The following is a 13,847-nucleotide window of genomic DNA, read 5'->3' on the forward strand; positions in this document are numbered from 1 at the left end:
AAGCCCACACACCAAGGAGCAAAAGCCCTCTATCCATTGCCTTCGATTCTCTCCCAAAATCGATCAATTTGACGCGCCAAATCCTTAAAGTTTCGGCCCCCTTTTATACCCAAAAACCGGTCGAAATCTGGCCAATCACCGGCCATAGCTTGGTCACCAAGCATCCTCGCGCCGGCTACCACCTCCCCCAGGTCGCCCTTGGCCATCCCTTTGCCGAGATCGGCCTCCACGTGCAAAGATTTGCGGCGGCCGAAATCTGGTTGCTGTGTTCACACTATGCAAGTTTGATAATTTGCACTTTCACCCCCTTGACTTTCCAAATGACATTTCTGCCCCCTTCCAAAGCACCCCTAATAAATCCAAATATACCTCTAAGTCCCACAAGTTTAGTACATCTTATTTGACCCTCAAGATTCCTGAAAGATTACCGTTTTGACCTCCCTCGGGTAAAATTAGAAAATTGCACTTAGGCCCGATTGGTCAAATTGACCTTAAATCCATTTGATTCAACCCGAAATCGCTTAAGGGTTGTTCTATACACAAAATATTGATCGTTAATACACTTCATTGACCTTTCGGACGTCTCCTATGTCGATTCGGTTTTCCCAGCCCAGTCGACAACTGTACCGAAAACTGTTCCCAATCCAATTTCTTTTATTACTAAAAATCCTAGTTTAAATTACTCGTCGATACTATACCATTTTCCTTGACTATCTAGGGTCCGGGGTACTCCCTCCGACTAATTCGGTCGTCCAAAGCTGCATTAGTGTACCCCATAGTCTTATTTTTCTTCAAATTCCTCTTATACCCTTTATCTAATATCATTTATACTCTTAATAATTTCCCGGGTATTACAGCATTGCTCTAAGATCATCTCCATCTCATCTTCTGGAACATACCTCCAGATTACTTGATCTGCTCCTCTCCGATAAAGGATGGGATCCTCCCAAAAATAGAATTTGAGCTCCGAAAAGAATTTTTTTCTTTGATGGTAATATAATCAGGAGGTACAATGTTACTTGCAAGGTAATTGACATGGTCGGCATACCATGGTACCTCTGTTTCACTGCTTGCTCGTTCCACTCTTAGAAGCTGCTCATCTGGAAATTTTTCATTAATATCCCCTGTTTCGGATTGATTTTGTTGCTCCAATCTTGAGAGGTGGTCGGCTACCACATTCTCACATCCTCCCTTATCTCGAATTTCCAAATCAAACTCTTAGAGAAGTAGGACCCAGCGGATTAGCCTTGGTTTTGCCTCTTTTTTTGAAAATAAATATTTCAGTGCGGCATGATCCGTATAAACAATCACCTTTGAACCAATGAGGTATGATCGAAATTTTTCGAAAGCAAAGACCACCGCTAGGAGCTCTTTTTCTGTTGTGGCATAGTTCATTTGGGCATCATTGAGAGTCCGACTTGCATAGTAAATCACATGTAAGACCTTGTCCCTTCGTTGTCCCAACACTACCCCAACTGCATAGTCACTAGCATCACACATTAATTCGAACGGCATGTTCCAATCTGGTGCCACAATAATAGGTGCGGAAATTAACTTTTCCTTTAGAGTGGTAAATGATTTTAGGTACTGGGAGCTTGCGGCGTTGGGCGGCAATGGTGGAGTTGGGCGCTGGGCAGCGATGGGAGGCGATGGAGATTTGCTCGCTGGCGATGGTGGGTGGTTGATGGCTTGCGATGCTGGGGATGGGAAAAGATGAGTACTGAAAGAGAATATGAGAGGAATGAGAGGCTGTTTGGCTTAGCAGTTTGACCGCTTATAAGCTATACAAGCAGCGTATAAGCTATGTAACTTCTGACGGTTAAACATTTAGCTTGAATAATTACTTAAACGCTATATCGCTGAAATGCTGTTATAACAGCGTTTTGGAGAAGCTGGTACCCCCCAACTTAAACAAAAAAAACTACTAAGTTGACCGAGAAAACTACCATTTTACCCTCAGAAACTCTCTTCTCCCATCATCTTCTTTAGTTTCCCTCTCTTCTGCTTTAGATCCGTCGCTGCTGCCGTCGCCCAGCTGATCCTTCGCCCGTAGTCGCCCGACCCTCCATCGTTGTTGCCTCCTCCTCCCCAATCAACTGCAACTGGTAAATGTATATATATTATATATACATATATATTGTATATATATTTATGGTAATATTTTTTAAGAAAAAAATAAAAGATGTAATATATATTGTAGTAATATATTTTTTAATAAATATGTATAATTTATCTAACATTTAGAAATTAATTTATAATTTTTTTATAAAAAATAAAATTTTTATAAATTTTATTTATATTATTTAGTATCATATCTATTTTAGTCTTTTTGTCAAATTTTAACAACTTATCAGCATTTACAAACTAAACACATAACTATTAACTCACAGCTTAAAAATATATTTTTTCAAATACATTATCACCTTAAACACTATACAACTTTTATACTAACAACTACCTCACTTAAAAATTCTACTAAATAACGGTAAGCCAAACAACCTCAGAGAGTTGAGAAAGTATAAGGATAGCAGGTGTGAATATTAATATTGTTGGAGCATAAAATGGTAATTCAATTGATCAAGTCTAAAAGCTCCGCAGAGCTTTTTTACAAAAGCGGGTGGCTAATAGCTTTTCAGTAAAAGCAGAACGCTGCTAGAGAAGTTGATAAGCTGATAAGCTGCATAACTTTTAAGTTATTAATATATCCAGGTAAGAAAAGAAGCTTGTTAACTTATAAGCTAAACTAATAGCTTATAAGCGATCAAACCGGATTGCCAAACTAGCTGATAAACTGTCCCATTCACTGGAGGTAGAGTTCTGGGAAAGCCCCTCACACTTCGTTCCGTCCGGCGTCTCACTCCACAACGATCCTCGTCGGCGATCCATTCCATCACCTGAAAAGTCGACGGTTCACTCTCTTCCATTACCAATTGGAGAATCCACGGGCAATTATCAAGGTAATGAATGATGTTTCTTCGTCAAAATTCTCAATAGCATTTTCTTCTGTATCTTCCACTGTTCTCTCGTCATCATCATCATCGGCGGTTCACTGGGCACATCACCATCGAACAGTCGAACTGGAACAGGGTAATAAGTTATGGTTCTTCCATAAGCATGCGCAAATTTTTTCTTCAAAAGTTTTGATTCTAGGTCAGGCACGAGCACAATTATTCTTTTGATGATTGTTAGTACGGGTTAGGAGGCGGTCGTGCTCATTTGGTTGTTGTGTTAGTTGCTTAATGTTAATTGAATAATGTGTTTTTAGTGAGCGAGTTGACTGATTGCTTCGATTTCTTCTTTGTTTGTAGTATTAGAAGATCAAACACAAATTAATTAGTTCCGAGCTTGCTACACAGAAAAATTGTGCTTTTTAATGTTTTTCTCTTCACTTATTTGTTCAGTACTTTCTGGTGTTAAATTTGTTTACAAATTTGACCTTGGCTTTATTTTTGGGGGTTTTTATACATAACTCTGATAATAGTTGAGATTTCTGTGTTTTTGCTTTGTTGTACGGAAAACCATGTAATCAACAACCAATAGGAAATCCCCATCTTCTATGGTACCTAAGTTGAAATTTCATTGCATTTATCCACGTATTCAAAGACCTGAAAAATATAGGAATTTTCATCCATATTATACATGATATTCCATCTATTGTTAAGAATCTTCTTTCTGAATACGTAGAAGATTTAGGAAAATCATCTTTGGTTTTCCAGTGTAAGTAAATCGATGAAAAATAATTTTTTTACATAAAATCTTTTTACATGAAACTTAACATTTAGGACATAGGAAGTCAACTTTTAGACATAAGATTAGAAGATTGATATAGAGTGCCGTAAGCCTATCTCATGACTATTTACTTGCGTCATATATGGTTGCGGAGCAAATACTTCTTCTACTTTCAATTGTATTAAAAACCTTTTCTCTCTTTTAACCAACTTCATGTAAAAGAAACGACTATTTACTTGTGTCATATATGGGTGTGGCATCGTGGGCAAATACTAATTTCTTAGTCTGAGGTGCGAACTGGTTGCTGCTTTGCAGAACATATGGTTTGTTTTTAACTGTTACTGTTTCAGGGATGATATAGTTTGTTGTTATTATCAGTTATGTTAATCATGAATTTAATAATGGTCCGGTAGTATTATTTAATCAATGGGTACTTCTCCATGTGAGTAGGTTAGAAAAGGGATTGGGTATGGCATTCAATAGATGGTCCATGGTGATTCGCAATGCTATTGGCAGCAGCTGGAGTCAAAAGACCTGTACATTTAGTGCTGCAGCTTCCTCAGCTCCTTGCAGTTGGAGGAGATCATTGTGCCGGAATTGGTCCTCCATGTCTTCTCAGTCTACCTCGTCATATCATTTGAATGGCGGGCCTTCTTACATGAAAGGCTTTGTGTTTTGGGAACCTAATAAGCCTCTCTCTATTGAAGAATTCCACATGCCTCGCCCCAAGGCTGGTGAAGTTCTAATCAAAACCAAGGGTAACATTTTTTTTCCTCAACCAACAACACATGCAAGTACATCATATTATTCTTGTGCAGTTACTGATATGCTTGTTTAACTTGTTATCCTAGACAAGTACATGTGATGAATGCTTAGTGTTTTGTACACTCAAACACACATACTAGGAGAGGTTTAGAGAGTGAGAGGGTGTTGAATTGTTGACACTTTGGTAAGGCAAGTGGAAACTACCCCCAGGAAGAACAATTTGCCAATTTCGAGGCTGCACCAACTCGAACTTTGATTAATAATTTATCAAATATAGCCACAAGAATAAGGGTTCTTGAAAATTGAAAAAGAAAAATAAAAAATAATGTAGGAATAACATCAGCTGTCTCATGGTTTGAGTGGCACTTCTTTCCATGATATCTCATGAGATTGACAATTTTTGTCTTCCATAGTAATTATGAAGAATATTTCATCAGAGGGACAAAGAATAAAGGAAAAATTTGAAGAAAGTATTAATTTTTCTTGATATCTGGTTTATCTGGAAATTAGAATTTGTTTTAGTTGGGGTGTTATGAAAAAGAATCAATTTTCCTTTTAGTTCTTGTTGCTTTTGTCTGTCCTTTTCCTTCTTCTCAGACAACACATTGGTTTGCTTTCATTTTCCTGCTTACTGTGGAACAGCAGGGATCAGGGAAGAGGGTGTAGGGGGATCATGGAGAAAATTGAAAATTTTCTTAATTTTCCCGTCTTTTTCTGTTTTTTCTGGTCAGTTTCCTATCTTCTGTAAGAAAAACTTGCAAAAGAAATCATTTTCCTTTTTGGGTTTTATTGCCTTCCTCTTCTTTTTCCCAGCATTTCCAAGTATTAAACACGTTGTGAAATATGCCATCCTCTTGTGGTTGAGTTGCTTTGGTGGTTAGTGCGTGTACAATTTGTTTTCCCTGTGATTTAAATCGACTGGATCCAGGCCATGTATTTGAGCAACTTCCTTTTCTGTTTTTATCTAATCTCTGGTGTAAGTTATTGGGTGTTTGAACCATGCAGCCTGTGGGGTTTGCCATTCTGACCTTCACGTCATAAAGGGTGAACTTCCATTTGCTAGTCCATGTGTTTTGGGCCATGAGATCACTGGTGAGGTGGTTGAACTTGGGCCCCTCACAGACAAAAGAATCATTGAAAGGTTTAACAACTTATGTTCTCTTTGCAAAATATGCTGTAGATAATCACAATTCGCAAAAGAACTCCCAATATTGTGGAGTCTCCAACACAGATGACGGGTCAGTTTTGTTTTGATTCCTCAGATTTCCAGTTGGAACTCAAGTGATTGGAGCTTTTATCATGCCTTGTGGTAGTTGTTTCTTCTGTTCTAAGGTGAGTTCTTTGAACTTACCTCATCTTACCATCTGCCTTTTCTATTACATTGAGTCTTGATTCTGCTAATGTGGATGCATACAATCATATCTGACTGACACATGATAGCTATTTGATGTAGTTTGTTTCCATGTGAAATCAGGGACAAGATGACTTATGCGAGGATTTTTTTGCATATAATCGAGCAAAAGGAACCCTTTATGATGGTGAAACACGGCTGTTCCTCCGCAAGAGTGGTAACTGTTCTTTTTACCACTTCTGTTTCCTTTATCTTAACCTGAAGCTTGAATTCTTTACTTTCTATATATTTTATGTTTCAGGCGTGCTGTTTTCTCAACATGTCAGTCCATAATATTCTTTTCATGAAATTCTGGCTCTGCTTTCATGTTGTTTTCTCAACATCACAGTAGAGAATATTTTTTAGTTGGTCACTGTGAAATTCTCTCTTCTTACAGGTCAAACTCAGTAGGATTGAGTGGCTTTAAAATGGGTTGAGTTACAATATTTTAATTCCAGATGCCTTGAATCTCTTGCAATCAATTGTATGACAAGTTTGGCCATAGGATTCCATAATGGGTTGTGTCCTCTTTATTTGCCTAAAAAGGCCTTTATTTTGCTATAAATTTCCTTGCCCTTTTGGGAGGTATGGAATTGGGTTAAAGTTTTCTAATGACTCCACTGTTACTCTTGTAGGTTACACAGTTATTGGAAATTGAAATTTCAAATATATCATTCTCTATATTGTTTTTCTGATACCTGAAGGTACTCTTTTTTTTTTGTCCTAGCACAGATCTGCTTTGGGACAGAAGTATTCCCTCTGATGCCCTCTCTTGCACAAATCTCTGCGTGTAATGTAAAGAAAATGAATGCAAACACCATCATATTTTGAGGAATATACAAAAGAAACTGAATATACATAAAGTAGCATACTGAATTGGCTGATAATCATACTGAATTGGCTGAAGCCACATCTGTGGTGATGAGTTTTTTTGCTTTCTACAAACTGATGTTATTTATCCCTCACAAGTATATCGTGCTTGTAATTTCTTTACACGAACACTTTATGTCCAGCTCACTTTCTGGGGGATCCGGTTGTGTTTTGTGTGTTTGTGTGTGCAGTGTTCTAAAATGCGCTAGGTGCTAGTTAGGCGCTAGACTAGGGCTTATGCCTAGGCAACACCTAGAAAAACTGTTGTTTTTTTTTTTTTTAATTTTTTGCTGTAAGTTGGAAAGACAAGTGAGAAGAGTTGCAAAAATGATAAAAGAAGTTTCAAACCTAGAAAGAGCTGAAATCGAAACTTCTTGGGCTTCATTTGGCTAGACTTTTTTTTTTTAGAGCTTTTAAGTTGAGTAGTGTTTAAGCTGTTTAAAGCGTTTAAGTTGAGTAACATTTAAGTTGATATATAACATGTTTGGCTAAATGTGCTTTTAAGTTATTAGTTAATAATTATGTATTTGGTTTGAAAGAACTGATGAGCTATCAGAATATAATAAAAAAGACGAAAATAGACTTTTGTTGAACAATACAAAAAAATGCTTCAAATACTTATTTTTACTTTTATGTAATTATAAATTGTTGTTATATATATGTTAAAATTAATTTAAAAATATATTAATACAATATATATGTATATATGTATATGTTAATATTACTGTTATATATATATATATATACACACAGCGACGGAGGAGATGGACGGCGACGGGCAATAGCCGATGGGGGCGATGGACGGACGGACGGCGACGAGAGCTGAGAACGTGGTTGAGAAGGACGATTGGCGACGGCGACGAGAGAGAAAGCGACGAGACAATTGGCGGCGGTGGCGAGAGAGAGAAATTGACGAGAGGATATAAAAGCGAAAGAGGAAATCCAAACGGGTGTCCACCCCTAGCGGCTAGGCGCTGCCTAGGCCACCGAGGCGCCAATTGGGCCCGATTAATCGTGCCCAACGCCTAGGGGTGTCAATTTGCAGGAAATCCTGGAGGGCAGGGGCCGCCTAGGCTTCATTTTAGAACACTGTGTGTGTGCATGTCATTGTGTGACCGTTTGCTCTGATTTTCCTTTGTTCATTTATGACTTGTGGTTTAACTTCTATCAGTTGGGTTTGGTGCCCATTTGGGAAGCTACTTTAACTTTCTGGCATAGAGTTAGACATGGTACAAAAGTCAGCTTTCCATTATGGCTATTTAGAAAGTAAGTCCACCTGGAGTGGCTTTCTTTGCATGGACCGCATCACATAATTTTATTCTTGCTATTGATAATTTGAGAAGGAGAAGGCATGTTTATAGTTAGTCGGTCCTTCCTGTGCAAGGATGGAGGAGAATCAGTTGCCCATCTCCTTTTATTCCATTTGGTAACTCACAAATTTTTTTAATCTTATCCTCACAATTTTTTTTTTTTTTGGGAGCATCTTGGGTAATGCATGCTAAAGTTTTGGCTTCATTTTTTGCTTGGATAAGGGACTTCTCAAGGAGAGGTTTTGGAATGTTATTCCTATATGTTTAATGTGGTCTGGTTTGAGAGAGAAACAAAAGAGGTTTTGAAGTTGTAGTGTGGAGATCTCTACATTATTTTTTAAGGGAACACTACGCCTTTGCCTTTTTCTGCATGTTAGTGTGGAGCGTATTTGATTGCTTCATCTGCTTTTCTGTTGAATATAAACTTAATGCTAATGCTGTTTGTATGATAACATGTTTGGATTACTGAAATTTATTTTGTTTCTGTAGGCAAACCAGTGTATATGTATAGCATGGGAGGACTGGCCGAATACTGTGTTGTGCCAGCACATGCGTTGTGTGTTCTGCCAAACACGTTGCCATATACAGAATCTGCTATTTTGGGATGTGCAGTTTTTACTGCCTACGGTGCTATGGCTCATGCAGCTGAAGTTCATGCTGGGGATACTGTTGCTGTCATAGGGATTGGGGGTGTTGGCTCGAGGTAAACGCTAAACTGCTAAACCTTCCTACTACTGCTGTCATTGTCATTGTCATTGTTTTGGTAATACTTATTACTTTCCATTAAACACACAGGCTATGCAATCCTATGGCCTCTTCAGCTCCCTCTGCTGAAATTGAATGATTAACCTGTACACCCAACGCTTACTGTTGTAGGAAGGTTTTGGCCTTTTTGTCCAAAGGGTCTGTATACAAGGATTTCTCTTTTCTTTTAGACAAGCCTAGTTGTGGAAATGTGTTGTTTGTTTGAGTCTGCTTTGAGTTTTCTCTGGATTTATGGTGTGGTGCTGGGAGGTGTTACCTAATCCATGTTTGCAGGTGGATGATCTGCATGACATGTTGAAATTTTGGGAGCACCTTCCTTGGAATTTAGGATTTTTTTTTTTTTTTTTCTTTTGTTTGTGTTGCATCACTTTTTAAAAGCAATCTTGGGCATAATACTTAGTTACTCAAGATGAGGCTAGATGGTCGGAAGTGGGGCATGGGCTAAGACTCAATTTCGTGCAGAAGACTATAGTGAGCCTTCCTGATATGATTTGCAAAAATACAGCCTCAATCACAAAGGTTATAAAGCTGCAAAGGAACTTTTCATGAGGTCTAGTAGACACTAATCCTGCATTTGGAACTAGGATTTGTAGAAGAAAATAAAAGGGAAAGCAAAATGGATGTTGTTATATGCATGCAAAAATTTATATGCATAAATTCTTTGTTCTAAAAATAGCCTAAAGGAATTCCAATATTCTTGTTGAATTAGCATTCTGTATGCTAACTTAGGATGGAGGATTGGTCATTGATAGATAATTTAGTCAATCTAAAAAATGGCTCTGAAGTTTTGTGTTGAACAAAAATTTACCGATTCTTCCTGCTCCTGTCCACAGTTTAAATTGCCCAATCATCAGGAAAGAATCTTTTCCAAATACTTTAGGGACTTCAATCATTATGTTGAAAGGTTTTTTTTATTGCAAAATGTTCTTTTCATCTTTTGTAGGACATGCTTGATCCCGAAGTGATACTTGACAAAGATGAACTTGTTTCACTTTTGCTACATGAACTCATGATTAGTTACTGCCATGCTATGTGGTAAAATGGATAACATGCTGCATTTTTCTATTGTCTCTACTGCCTTGCCCAATGTTCAGTGTTCAAAACTTGCTACTATGACTAACCTATCAGGAATCAAGCCCCAATTTAACTTCACTATTCTCCCTCTGGTTGAGATGTCACTACTTGTTCTCTGGAAGCTGTAGGTCCTTGCATGAATTATTCTTCTTATTTTGTTGTTAGGCTAGACGGAGAGTTGCACTTTTGAATAAAATATGTCCTAATCTCCCCCTTGATGTTTTTTAGTAGTACTTGACTGGTGGCAAGTGATATTTCAAGCCTAAAGTTCTACATATGCAAGTATCTTGACGCCATTTTCTTTTTTCTACTTCAGTTGATCTAAGTGTACAGTCTTCTATCTTTTATCTATTTTCCAATTCTTTTGTTGATTATGGTTGTGCTTCCTGGGCTTCAAATGTAAGGTTATTTATATAGTCTTCTCCTTTCTTTTCCCTTCTTCTTTTGCGTGCATGCGCACTCCCCGAGGGGGGGTTGCTGTTCTGGGTGGAGGATGCTTATTGATCATATTTACTATTAATCGTAACCTCTTTTGACATGATAATAATAAAAGATTGTGTGATCAGTTGCTTGCAGATAGCAAGGGCATTTGGTGCCTCTGAGATCATTGCTGTTGATGTTCAAGATGAGAAACTGCAAAAGGCAAAAACACTTGGAGCTACTCAAACTGTAAATGCAAAACATGAGAATGCTGTTGAAAAGATTAAAGTATGACTTCCCTTCTGCTTGGTTTTTGATGATAGACTAGTACCAGCCTGATTTGCAGGATAGCAATGTGTTATATAGAGCATCATTTGTCAGAAAAACAAGGCAAAATATATATTTTAATCCCTGTACTTGCACTTTTTTTTTTTCATTTAGATACTCAAACTTTTTGTCGTTTCAAAAACACTCTTGAACTTGCAATTTCGAGTCAATTACACCCTTGAATTCATTGTTCTTAACGAATTTGTCGAGGTGTAGTGTCTAAATAAAAAAAAAGTGCAAGTATAGGGGTTAAAATATGTATTTGGCTGAAAAACAATATCATTGCTATCATGTTGTTCCAAGTGGCTTTGTCTAATGAAAAACACACTTAATATCCAGTGGAACCAACAAAAGTACGCAAATTACAGTATTGTATAGTGGTAATGCTATAATTTTATTGCTTTATCATGCTTCCCTCACTAATAGAGCTCTATTGTTCTTTTGCACCATAGTTTCTGTTTATAGTTTCATTACTTATGAAACAGGGAACCTAGTAGTGGACATATTCCAAAGGGTAATTCCTTTTTATCATTTTCCAACAAGATATTCCTCTTCTGGTCTAGAACAAAGTGATTTTTCCAACAAGAGATTTGTGTAATTTTTTTAAAATAGGGTGGGTGCTGGTTAGTAGAAAGCTAGTAGTAGCTTCCAGTCACAATAATACCTGTGAACTTCTTAGTAATTTCCAACCAGAGGCTGGTTATAATGTTATATATTTCAAGTGTTTATTGTTGTTACTGATGCCATGGCTGTTAAGTAGCCAGTCATGCAACTAATATGATATATTTGCTCAGTGAAAATATTTGGTTGAACTTTAATGCATAAGCTTACCTATAAGTTGCTTAATCCTGGAGCCTAATTATGCTTATTCTTTGACTATTTTCACAGTTACGGTAACCATGAATACTTAACTCTGAAAAGAACCTTTTTAGCACTGAAGTTTGTTGGCTTTTTTGGGCAGGAAATAACTGGAGGAATGGGGGTAGATATTGCTGTGGAAGCCCTTGGAAAACCGCAGACCTTTTTGCAGTGTACACTAAGTGTACGGGATGGAGGAAAAGCTGTAATGATTGGACTAACAGACTCTAGTGCCAGGGGTGAGGTAGATATAAACCGCCTGGTCCGTAGGCAGGTATGGGTATTTACTGTGTCTACTATTGTGCATTTTTTTAACTTTTTATTAATGTGAAATGTGACCTTTCATTCAATAGATTTGCATCACTTGAACTTTCCTTGCATGTTTGCCTTGATTGTAGTAGCTCTAGCAGTGGTCCCAAGCTTTGAAATAAAAGGATAAATGAATAACAAAATTGCAGTCCAAGTTTGGAAAAGATATCTTGATTAAAATTTGAAAATACCAAGGTTATAAAATTCAGGAAAAGTAACTCATCTCAAAGGAGTTCCTAAATAGCCCAATGAACAGATAATTAGGAGAGTAAATATGGAATGGTGAAGAAATGGACGTTTGCATGTTGTTCAACGTCTTGTTCCATGTACATCTTGCTATATCCACACTCCGATCCAAAACCAGAGGTTGTTACTGATACAAAATGCCAAATTTTAAATTTGAAGCTAATATATCCTAATTGGAAAACTTATTGATTGCAAGTCTTGTTTACAAGTTATTCACTATTTATTGGGAAAAGGTCATACACATTTTATATTTATTTATTAAAACAGAATGAAATTTGATAAAATTGCACCCCCTGTACCTACTTGGGAAATCATTTGTGTAAATTGATGAATTAAGTCTATTAAAGGACAGTACCCTCTAGGGCATTTGGCATACGCATATTCTCCAGTTATTTAATAAAATATCAAAAAAGAGTCAACTGAAAATAATTTCTAACAAACCGATAATTGACTGACATTTTTAATATTTTCTACAGTGAGACAGTTTCCCATGGATTGTTCAAGGTTTTTGCTTCTCATTGGAAGCTTGTAAATTCCATCATTTCACTACTTTTGGTTTTATATTTAGTTACCTATTCATAAAAGGTTGATTGCTATACTCTTTCCTGTCGAACTAAAGTTGGTAAAACTAGTCAATACTTCTATTCTAGTCAAGAAAAATTGAAGCATGTAATGGTAATTTTTAATTTATTCAACTCAAGCTGGAGGTATAGCCACAATATCATATTCTTGAGACTAAACATATGTGTTTAAGGGACACTATAGATGGACTTCTACTTCGAGTTGCATCTGGTAATACTGGTTACAATGTGATGGAGCAGATTAAAATAATAGGGTCCTATGGAGGCAGAGCACGGCAGGATCTTCCGAAGCTGGTTAAGCTGGCAGAAAGTGGTATCTTCAATCTGAGGGCTGCGGTTTCAAGAAAATGCAAATTTGAGGAGGCTGGTCAGGCTTACCAAGATCTGAACCAGGGGGCCATTGTTGGGCGTGCTGTTGTGGAGATAATGTAGAGTCCCCTTTCTTTCTTTTACCTCTCTTTCATGTAGTCGGTTTGTTCAGTTGAGTTATTCGGGGAGGGAGGTGCCTGTTTGGTGTTTGCTGTTTGCTGTTTGCTGTTTGTTAGAACAATAATACTGGAGAATCGTGTATACATATATTATTTTGTTTGTAATGTATCATAGAAGTGTAAGGTTCCGCAGCCTTTCCAAACAAAAATGAAAACTGAATTAAGTTTTTTCATTGGAATGGGTAAGCTATTTGCTGCTATGATGGCACCACGTTTCAGAAGTGTTTTTGCACTGTTTTTGTAATTTGAAAAACATTTGGGATTGTTTCATAATATTAAAAAAAATAAAGATGCAGTTAGAGACAAAGTCAACATTTTTAATTTTTTCTTGAAAAAATTTGTTTAAATGTATTATTATGAAATTTATATTTATTTTTAAATTAAACAACTATTTTTTTTATAATAAAAATTATATTTACAAAAATAACGTTTTCCATGTGTTTTTATTTTTTGTAAATGTCATTTTTTTCTTTTTCATTTTTAGTCTCGCACAATGCAAATTTTGTGTGGGTAGGGGGTTTTGTCTGACTTGAGTCGGGAATCATATGTATGCATGTCTTAGGATTTGTCCTTGACTTACCTGTGATTGATATTATTATGCTATATATACTGCCACTGTGACAAGCCAATTACGAGAGAGAGAGGGAGAGAATATGCGCAAAATTAGGGATTTACTGGAGCCACAAAATAAATAAATAATGTCTGCCGTGCCGAA

General features: G+C 37.0%; 1 protein-coding gene across 2 annotated transcripts; it reads left to right on the top strand.

Annotated features, from left to right (window-relative positions):
- Nucleotides 1-2,786: 2,786 nt before the first annotated feature.
- Nucleotides 2,787-13,305, top strand: LOC127800009 (uncharacterized). Of its 2 annotated transcripts, none has more exons than XM_052334377.1 (9): nucleotides 2,787-2,957; nucleotides 4,180-4,487; nucleotides 5,500-5,635; nucleotides 5,757-5,826; nucleotides 5,969-6,062; nucleotides 8,554-8,767; nucleotides 10,470-10,611; nucleotides 11,612-11,782; nucleotides 12,885-13,305. In XM_052334377.1, exons 2-9 carry the CDS (start codon nucleotides 4,199-4,201, stop codon nucleotides 13,074-13,076), a joined length of 1,308 nt encoding a protein of 435 aa, XP_052190337.1. In that variant the 5' UTR covers nucleotides 2,787-2,957; nucleotides 4,180-4,198; the 3' UTR covers nucleotides 13,077-13,305. The 2 variants fall into 2 exon arrangements, with proteins under 2 accessions (XP_052190337.1, XP_052190338.1); XM_052334378.1 differs by having other exon boundaries at nucleotides 4,185-4,487.
- Nucleotides 13,306-13,847: the final 542 nt, after the last annotated feature.

This window comes from Diospyros lotus, chromosome 4, assembly GCF_014633365.1.
Source record: "Diospyros lotus cultivar Yz01 chromosome 4, ASM1463336v1, whole genome shotgun sequence".
In the NCBI taxonomy this organism is placed as follows: domain Eukaryota; kingdom Viridiplantae; phylum Streptophyta; class Magnoliopsida; order Ericales; family Ebenaceae; genus Diospyros; species Diospyros lotus.